Raw genomic sequence first — 10,185 nt, forward strand, 5'->3', positions numbered from 1 at the left:
CTTAGAGGTTGTACTGATTTACACTCCCACCACTTACATAAGACAATGATTTTCCATGGATTCCTGCCAACTACCTGAGTCATAACCCTTTTTGATCTCTGCCAACTTGATAGATGAAAACATATCATAATGTAATTTTAGCTCACAGTTTTCGTAAGTGTATACAAGCAGGTTTGTGTTTTACAGCAATCTATTTGTCCATTTCTGTGAATGTTCTGTTCATATCATTTGCCTGCTTTTCCACCGGGCTTCTGTTCTTTTACTTTATTGATGTTTTAGCTCTTTCTACACTAGGATAACTACCTTTCTGACTGTGAAATGAACCCAAATATTTTTCCCAGTTATTTTTTGACTTGCTGGATTTTGCCAAACAGATTTTTTTTAAATTTTATGTAATTGAATATATAAATCTTTTCTTCTAAGGCTTCTGCATTTGGTACTAGTTAGCAAAGCTGTTTCTACTCCCAGAATTTTTTTTAAAGGTTTTTTCCCTTCAGTTCCTCAGGTACTTTATTGGTTTCTTTCTCTAACATTAAATATTTGATCCATCTAGAGATGTTCCTTGTGTAAGGTGTGAGGTATGGGCCCGGTTACATTTTGTTTAAAATTACCAGTTGTCCCCTACCATTTAATAATCCATCTTTTACTGATTTTAAAAAGCAACTTATTTAAAGCATTTCTGGTTTCAAATATGTAACTGGAAATCACATGATTAAAGCTGTAGCGGTGTTTTGAACGCAGGCTACTTCACTGACTTGTGTGTGAAAGCTAGGATTTAGTTTCCATACGCTACCCTTTCTCTCCCTCCTCCAAAGCTTGATAAGTACATCATGTTTAGTTCCTCTGTTACTAAGTACTATTAGTTACTTTAGCTACCTTAAATCATTGACTTACACCACTATTTCTAGTTCCAACTAATCAGTACCAAGACACTCTTTTCAGCAAAGTGCAGATCATTCTGCACAGAAGTGTACATATTTTTTGTTGTTGTTCACACTCCATATTACCCACAACAGGGCCCAATCTAATTCATAATAGTCATAATAATAATGGTGCATGAGGCAGGATACAGAGACTCAGATCAATGTTTACCATTCTATGACTCTTAAAATAAATATCCACGAGTCCACAGTGATATAAATAAATCATCAAATGAATGAACGAGTGAATGGGACAATTCTCCTTTCGGAAGAATTCTAATTAATAAATGTAGAAGAAATGAGGGAAATAGAAAATCTCGATTAGAACACCACAGTAATCATTGCTGCAGGCAAGTTCTACTGATAAATGATAAAGCTGGTAGGTGAAACTTTAAGGAGGAACAAGACTTATGCAAGCCTCAAAGTATCTCCCCCCAAAATATGTCTTAATTACTGCGATGGTTTTAACATATGTCCACAAATTCTTTGATGTTCTTCCCTCCAGAAGGTGGGTTTAATCTACCCAACCCCTAACCCCACCCCCCAGAGTGGGCTGCACTTAGTGACTTCCTTCCAAAGAATACAACATGGAAAGGAGGGAAATACTGATCAACAGTGACCAAGTGATCAAAGTTAACATCACTGACAATGAATCATGTTTATGTTGGAAACCCCCTGACTCAAGTGCAGAAGAGCACTTCACCTCTGTGGTATACTTCCCCCAAATCCATAACCCCAGCCTTGGCATGAGAAAACACCAAACCCAAATTGAGGGACACTCTACCAAATACTTGCCCAATACTTTTCAAAAGCGTCAAGATCACGAAACACAAGAAAAGGCCAAAACACTTTCATAGATAAGAGGACTGGTGGCGCAGTGGTTAAGAATCCACCTGCCAGCGCAGGGACATGGGTTAGATCACTGGTCCGGGAAGATCCCGCATGCCGAGGAGCAACTAAGCCCATGCGCCAAGCTACTGAGCCTGTGTGCCGCAACTACTGAAGCCCGTGAGCCACAACTACTGAAGCCCGTGAGCCACAACTACTGAAGCCCACGCCCCTAAGAGCCCATGGTCCTCAACAAGAGAAGCCACCGCAATGAGAAGCCCACACACCGCAAGGAAGAGTAGACCCCGCTTGCTGCAACTAGACAAAGCCCGTGTGCAGCAACGAAGACCCAAAGCAGCCAAAAATAAATAAATAAATAAAAACTTGAAAAAAAAAAAAAAAAAAGAGGAGACTAAAGAGACATGACATCTAAATGCTGTGGGGTACCCTGAACTGGTTCCTGGAGCAGAAAAAGTCATTAGTGTAAAGACGGGTGCAGTATGAAGCCTGTAATCTAGTTAATTTTTAAGTGTTAATTTCTCAGTTTTGATGTTATACCATGGTTATGTAAAATGTTCACATTAGGGGAAGCTGGTTGAAGGATATGCAGAAACTCTTTGTACTACCTTTACAACTCTTCTGTAAGTCTAAAATTATTTCCAAATATAAAGGTATTTTCAAAATAAAATCTTATTACCGGGCTAAATTAGCTCTTGGATACTTTTAAATTAATATCAGTATTACTGGAGGAAAACAAAGTATAATTTTTTTAGTTTCAGTGATCATCAAGAAATTAGTTTAATGTGAAAGTGAGTGAAGATAACCTCATTTCTCATTCCATTTTCTTTGTTTTACTCTATGTAAAGGTTTCCACTGTGTCCTTGTATTCTGAAGGCCTAGGATTGTTTTTCCAAAGCGTACAAATGAGAAGTGAAATGTTTATTATGTTTTAAAATTCATAAAATTAGTAATATTAAAAATAATTTTAATAAAATTAAATGGAACTTAGAAAGTTCTGTTTCTTTGCATTAAATGTAATCCCAGTATAAGACAACATGACATACTTACCGGTAAAAGTAGGGCAGACCATTCCCATTATCCCTCCAATTATCGTTGCAATAAGGTCTCCTTTCCTTCACTCACTCACAATATGTATTGATTACCAAATATATTCCAGACATCGTCCTAAACTCTTGAGAAATTAAAAACAAAACAAACAAACAAAAGTATCATTGGGGCACTTCTTACTCTGCCCCAGTCCCAGAAAGTTCTTGTAACTGCCAACTAACACTAATAACTAACGTGAATAGGAACTCTTTCACTCCTCACAAGTCTATAGGTAGGGTTACCATTATATATCCCGTATTTTTATGCCTATTTTTACGAGGGACGAGGATACTGTGGTTCAGAGAGGTCAACAGGCTTGCCAGAGGTGCACAGCTAAGCAAGAGGCAAGTGCATCTCAAACCACGCCCCTTTGCCCCAGACTCCACCCCAGGGCAGGGCGGTGACCACGAGGTGAGCGGGTCACCACAGCGGCGCGCTCCCCAGGGGACGCCCCTCACCCTCGCCCTCCACGGCCGCCCTCGGGTGGCCCCCCACACTCCGACCAACCACCTGACTCTGTCCCGGGGGCGGATTTCCCCTGCGAGGCTGCGCGGCCGGGGCGGGGCGGGGCGGTCCTCCGGGGAGGCCGGGCGCCGGGGCGGGGCCGCCGGGCGTCGGGGCGGGGTCGCCGCGCGCAGGAGGAAGGAAGCCGGCGCGCTTCCGGGGCCGTGGTGGCTTCGCCTGCGCCCAGTTGCACCATGGGACCGCTGCCGCGGACTCTCGAACTCTTCTACGATGTGCTGTCCCCTTATTCCTGGCTGGCCTTCGAGGTGACGCCGGGGGAGCCGCTTCGGCCGGGGCTTGGAGGACGAGGGCAGAGGGAAGGGCGAGCGAAGGGCGTAGGGACCGCAATCTCGTGAAAGGCCTGGCGCTGCCCGACGCGGTTTAGGACAAGCAGATAGAGAGCCAGGCTGAAGGTCACTTTGTTGGTAAACCGGATACGATCGCTGGCTCCAGGTCGAACCCTTATAGCCTAAGGCAGGGGCTTCCCCCAGTGGTTAAGAAGATGATCAACTTCAGAGAATCAGGATATAAGCCCTCTTCGTAGCCCTCCGATTTCCGTTTGGTGGGGGTGTGTGTGGAGTGAAGAACAGATTAAAAACTGTCCACAGGAACAAAGGTCCTGGGGTCGATTTCTAGCAGTGGAGAGGGTTTTGCCCTTTCAAACCAAACAATTTAGGACGTCCTCATAACCCCTTGTCTGCGCCTATAGCTTCTGGCTGATGACTGCCGTGAAGCACCCTTCCCCTCCCTCAGCCATTTTCACTCTCTATCTTCGCCCCCGCCCTGCAGGTCCTGTGCCGGTATAAGAACATCTGGAACGTCAGCCTGCAGCTGCGCCCGACCTTAATTGCAGGGATCATGAAAGACAGCGGTATGAAGGCAGCAGCGTTTCCGGCAGGGATTTGAGGGAAGACTGATTGCAAAGGCCCAGGGGAGTGGCCCTCCACTGGGTCTTCATATTGGCGGCAGCAGCTAGTAACATGCCCTCTACCTGAAGCCCCGGTAGGGGTCCCCCAGTCCTGGGACCCTTAGGTCGTCCCTCGCCAGTGAGCCCAACTTTCTGCTTGCAGGAAACCAGCCGCCAGCTTTGCTTCCCCGCAAAGCCCTATACTTGAAAAATGACGTTAGGCGCCTGGGACGGTATCTCCAGGTTCCCATCCACTTACCCAAGGATTTCTTCTTTGTGATCTTTGAAAAAGGTGAAGAGAGTGGGATGTAGATGGGGCCTCAAGTAGAGAGGAGTGGATTTGGAGATTGCAGGACCAGAAAGGAGGGGTTCGGGTGATTCCATGAAGTGAAACAAGCCTTGGGAAAACTCAGAATCAGAGTTAAGGGAGCAGAAGGTTTGAGGATGTCAGGGGAGGGAGAGCAGGACAAAGGGGTTATCAGAAACGTGGGTGGGAGCCTGAGGGCGTTGGAGCACTGGGGGGTGTCAGAAGCAGGAAAGAGCTGGTCTTCCATGGGGAAACAAGCTAGAGGAGCCCTACCTCTGAGTGCCTCTGTCCCACAGGAAGTTTGACAGCCATGCGCTTCCTCACCATCGTGAAACTGGAGCACCCGGAGTTGCTGGAGAAAGTGTCCAGGGAACTGTGGATGCGCGTCTGGTCACGGGTGAGGGCGGGGCTCTGGGAACCCACTTGCAGGGAGACCCTGGATGATTCGATGACCCTGTCCTAGGCTCAGTCCAGGTCCTGCCTTCCCCATCGTTCACTGACCTAGTGTCCTCCATCACGCCCCTCACCTTGTACTGAGTGTCCTCTTTTTTCCAGGACGAAGACATCACGGAGCCCCAGAGCATCCTGGCCGTGAGTGTCCCCACTCCTCACGTGGGGAGTCTGAGGATAGTTGACCTCCGGGGGCAAAGAGGACATCGTTTTCTTATTGGGTAGAAGAGGTCATAGTTAGGGGAGAAAGGATCTTTGATAGGCGAAATTACTAAAGGGTTGGAAGTAAGAGGACTCGCGAAAGACTATCCCATGGTTGAAAGAGGAAGTGCACCATTCTACATGGGTAGCACGTATTTGATGCAAGAAGCCAGTGGGAGAGAGGTGTTGAATGTTGGCACCTGCAGATGTGAAGTACTGGCAAGTCTTGGCCCCAAAGACTCCAACACAGACCTCACCATCACATCCAGGAGACTTTAAAAACAGGCTTTAAAAAGACAAAAAGAGGGCTTCCCTGGTGGCGCAGTGGTTGAGAGTCCGCCTGCCGATGCAGGGGACACGGGTTCGTGCCCCGGTCCGGGAAGATCCCACATGCCGTGGAGCGGCTGGGCCTGTGAGCCTTGGCCGCTGGGCCTGCGTGTCCGGAGCCTGTGCTCCGCAACGGGAGAGGCCACGGGAGTGAGAGGCCCACGTACCGCAAAAAAAAAAAAAAAAAAAAAAAAAAGACAAAAAGAGATAACTGACTCAAGCCAAAATTACGCAGAAGCCTGAGTGAGAAAAATGGAAATAGCTCAAAACGTTAAAATGTGTGCCAGCCATAGATAGGGCTATGAAAAGTAAGTGTTTCTGCAGGATTGAATCGGAAAATTCAACACCATATTTTTTTTTCCCTTAAGTTTACAAAAGACAGTTGAGGCATATTCAAATGTAATAGATAAAACGACAAGTCACAAAAAAGTTAAACATACAAAGCATGCCAATGTATCCTTCATGTTTTTATTCTTGCAAAGTCTATGCCCAGGCTTGCTTTTTCACTTAATATTTAACAGTCCTTTTCCATGCCATTTAAAACTCTCGGAGAGTATAATTGTTAGTTTCCACATAGCATTCCATTCAGTGGATTTGTTTAGTTAACCACTGCCCTATTATTGAACCCTTGGTCAGAACACAATTCCCTCATGTGGTCAAAGACAACGTCATGGATGACTTTGCATTTCCCAGTCCAGGTCGTGGAGGTCAGGTCCCAGTGGTTGTCAACCCTGGCTGTATATTAAAATCACCTGCGCACCACCGCCCAGAAATTCCGACGTACTTGTACTCAGGGGTGACATGCAAACTGGGATTTTCAAAAGCTCCGCCAGGAGATTCTCATATGTGCAGCTAAAGTGAAGAGCCACCGATCCCAGCAAACCCCAAACTGAAGCCTTCAACGTTCTCTTGAAGCCAGACACTCATAGCTGTAGCCGTGTGCCTTGTCCAGAGTCCGCAGGAAATTCTATAGGAATTAGAGCCCAGCCCTTGATTCAGGAGTTCTAAGAAGTAGGAAGGCACGAGCCCCAGACTTACTGTCAGGGGACTCAGACTCTAGCATTGGCTCTGCTACTAACAAGCTCTTCAACACTGACCAAGATATGTACGTTTCTGGACTTCAGGCTCATCTGTTGACAAAGTGGTTGGGAAGCTGGTCTCTAAGATGCCCTCTGGCATTAGATTTCTGCAACTCTGCCTCTGCCACCCACTCTTTCCACCCATCTCATGATTTTGAAGGGAAAAACAGCCCCCGTTGGCAAGGATAGACCTCCACTCATGGGTGGGTAAAGGCATTGCCAGGATAACGTGGGGACACAAAATTTAAAAAACCGGTTTTTTCCTGAGATTCCCCTCCCCCACTAATGCAGACACAGTTGTGTTCCCTACCCCATCCCTTCAGGCTGCAGAGAAGGCTGGCATGTCCACGGGACGAGCCCGGGAACTTCTGGAAAGGGTCTCAACACCACAGGTGAAGAACCAGCTCAAGGAGACCACTGATGCGGCCTGCAAATACGGGGTGAGCAACTCTGTGTGTCCCCAGCCTTAGTGCTGAGACAGGGTCCCCATGCTCCTGTCCAAAAGCTGCTCACCAACCGTGAGCCCTCCTGGCTCTCCCAGGCCACCCTCACCCTCTCCCTTCCTTTCCCTGGACCCCAGGAAAGGAAGGGAGGGAGCTAGATGGTGAGAGAGGAGACAGAACTCTCCCTAGAGACCCGGAGCCTCTTATCGGACGCCTCTGGCTGCTTTGTGTCTGTGACCTCAGACCAGTATTGACGTGCAGCCTTCAATGGCAGCCCAATAACCACCTGCTCCGTCACCCTCCTTCCTGCACGCCGACTGCTTTCTCCAGGCCTTTGGGCTGCCTGTCACTGTGGCCCACCTGGATGATGAAACCTACATGCTGTTTGGCTCTGACCGGATGGAGCTGCTGGCACACCTTCTGGGTAAGTTACAGGTTCATGCTGAGCTGCCCTGGACCCCACCGCTGCGTGATATCAGTTGCCCAGAAGGATGGATTCAGAGCGCAAAAAAGAATGTTCTAGGCCCTTCCAGTAATGGAGCCTCATACAGACACAGGTGTGCCTGAGGTGGAATGGGGAGGGGGCCACCTTCTCCCACAGGAGAGAAGGAAGCCTCTGTACCTTGAAGCCAGGCGGAGCTCGTCCTAGAGAACCCCCCGGGGCCTGTGCGGCCAGCCTCTGGCATGATTTTCTCCATCCAGGAGAGAAGTGGATGGGCCCTGTGCCTCCAGCTGCAACTGCCAGACTCTAAGGAAGCCCAGAAGCAGCAGAGTTACTGGTATAAAAAAGCAGACTATCTCCTACCCCTCCTCCACCGTGGGGCCCTGGGACTCTGGTTTCCTGTCTCACAGAGGTTCCTCTCCGGCCCTGGGGGATGCGGGCGGGGGGCTCTGCAGTACACCGTCTACCGTTAGTCTCACGGCTGCCGTTACTTCTGTGCCTCACGAGTGCCTTTCGAGAGCCCCAAACTCTGCTTCCCACAAAATAAACCTAATGCCATCAGGCACCATATTTCTGGGTCTGTGACTTCCCTGGTGTTTGTGTGTTCTTGTTCCTGCGATCACACCTGGCCATTCTAGGTGTTTGAGAAGAGCAGCTCACTGTGTGCTCCCAGCCCGCTGCCCACCTTGGGGCAGCTTATGTGGAGGGAGCAGGAAACAGTCCTTCTTTCTCTTCTACAGAAGCTTCCTGAGTCTGTCAGAGACAGAAAACTAAGCCGGATGGATTTTGCCCCTAACCAGTTGGGCACTGTCTTCTGACCAGCCGTGGTGCCTGAGACAGGGCTGGGGCCAGAAGCCCCTGGGGAATGAAGGCTGGAGGGAGCCAGAGCATGACTGAGCTTGCATCCAGATATGTAAACGGGGTCCAGCTACTCTAACCAGGACAAGGCCAGGCAAGGAGACTGGCCGGAGCTGCCATGGCCTGAAGACCTTGCTCGTCCCCTTATGGTTCCTTCCCCTCACCCACAAAGCAGATCCCAAGGAAAACTCAGGCCTTTCTCCCGGCTTATTATGACCCCTGTTCCCTCCCACACAAACCAATAGCTTTCCCACTCCCCCAGTTATTAATCCAAAGTCCCTGCTCTTTCTGTGCCCACTGTACGATCATCAGGATGCCTTGTGTTTCGATAGGGTCTGGACTTCTTTGTCATCCCAGACTAATGTGGTATAATCTCTTACTGTAGAGGCAGATTTCCCAGTCCTGGCCACTCTTCCTTTAAAGGCTCTAGCGTCCTATTTTTCTTTTTCTTTTTTTTAAGAGTAGTACTCTTTTTTTATTCATTCATTCATTCATTCATTCATTTATTGGCTGCGTTGGGTCTTCGCTGCTGCAGGCAGGCTTTCTCTAGTTGCGGCGTACAGGGGCTGCTCTTCGTTGCGGTGCGTGTGCTTCTCTTGTTGAGCACGGGCTCTAGGTGCGTGGGCTTCAGTAGTTGTGGCATGTGGGCTCAGTAGTTGTGGCTCATGGGCTTTAGAGCACAGGCTCAGCAGTTGTGGCGCACGGGCTCAGCTGCTCCGCGGCATGTGGGATCTTCCCGGACCAGGGCTCAAACCCATGTTCCCTGCATTGGCAGGCGGATTCTTAACCACTGCGCCACCAGGGAAGTCCTAGCATCCTATTTTTCTAATCCAATAGAAGAATTTAATCTTCACTGAAGGAATGAGACAATTTCTAGACTAATCCTTAACACGTGTGATCTAGATTTTAATGTCTGAACTTATGCCAAATAGAATAAAAAATGATTATATCAGGGTTTTCCCAAAAAGAATCAATAGGATGTTTATAAATATATAGAAAGATTTATTGTGAGGTATTGGCTCACGTGACTGCGGAAGCTGAGGAGTCCCATCATTTGCCATCTGCAAGCTGGAGGCCCAGGAAAGCTGGGGTCAGTTCCAGTCCAAGTTCAAAGGCCTGAGAACCAGGAGAGCCAATGTCCGAGGGAAGGAGAAGATGGCTGTCTCCGTTCAAACAGAGCACATTCTCCCTTCTGCCTTTTTGTGCTATTCGGGCCCTCAATGGATTGGATGATGAAAACCCGCATTGGTGAGAACCACCTCTTCTACGGATTCAAATGCTAATCTCTTCTGGAAACACCCTCGCAGGCACACCCAGAAATTATGTTTTATCAGCAATTTGGGCATCCGTTAGCACAGTCAACTTGCCACATAAAACTAACCATCACAGCGAGAAAAGGAAAAGCCTCCAAATGCAGCTATATTTTATTTCAGTTAAGGAACACTCTTTTCTATAATTTAAACCGTTTCATGCTTAGTTGCTTCCTCTCCTCTCCTTCTGATCAACAGTTGTAATATAAAATTTGCAATTATGTCAATGCTCAGAATTCAATACTGAACCACTTCCTTGTGTTGTAATTCAAATTCCAAGCTTACCAAATAATGTTATGCTTCTAAAACACAACTTTTTTAGGTAAAATTCTTTAAAATTATATATATATATATATATATATATATTTTTTTTTTTTTTTTTTTTTTTTTGGCTGCATGTGTCTTTGTTGCAGTGTGCCAGCTTCACGGGCTTCTCTCTAATTGTGGTGTGCGGGCTTCTCTCTAGCTATGGCGTGCGGCCTCCAGGGCGCTGTGGGCTCTG

The 10,185-nt window shown here is 47.7% G+C and overlaps 1 protein-coding gene across 2 annotated transcripts; it reads left to right on the forward strand.

Annotated features, from left to right (window-relative positions):
• Positions 1 to 3,482: 3,482 nt before the first annotated feature.
• GSTK1 (glutathione S-transferase kappa 1) lies at positions 3,483 to 8,152 on the forward strand. Of its 2 annotated transcripts, XM_079931819.1 has the most exons (8): positions 3,483 to 3,625; positions 4,149 to 4,230; positions 4,430 to 4,558; positions 4,870 to 4,970; positions 5,129 to 5,164; positions 6,954 to 7,070; positions 7,404 to 7,497; positions 7,776 to 8,144. In XM_079931819.1, exons 1-8 carry the CDS (start codon positions 3,554 to 3,556, stop codon positions 7,823 to 7,825), a joined length of 681 nt encoding a protein of 226 aa, XP_079787945.1. In that variant the 5' UTR covers positions 3,483 to 3,553; the 3' UTR covers positions 7,826 to 8,144. The 2 variants fall into 2 exon arrangements, with proteins under 2 accessions (XP_079787945.1, XP_079787946.1); XM_079931820.1 differs by lacking the exon at positions 4,430 to 4,558 and having other exon boundaries at positions 7,776 to 8,152.
• Positions 8,153 to 10,185: the final 2,033 nt, after the last annotated feature.

Source organism: Stenella coeruleoalba, assembly GCF_951394435.1.
Source record: "Stenella coeruleoalba genome assembly, chromosome: 9".
Classification (NCBI taxonomy): domain Eukaryota; kingdom Metazoa; phylum Chordata; class Mammalia; order Artiodactyla; family Delphinidae; genus Stenella; species Stenella coeruleoalba.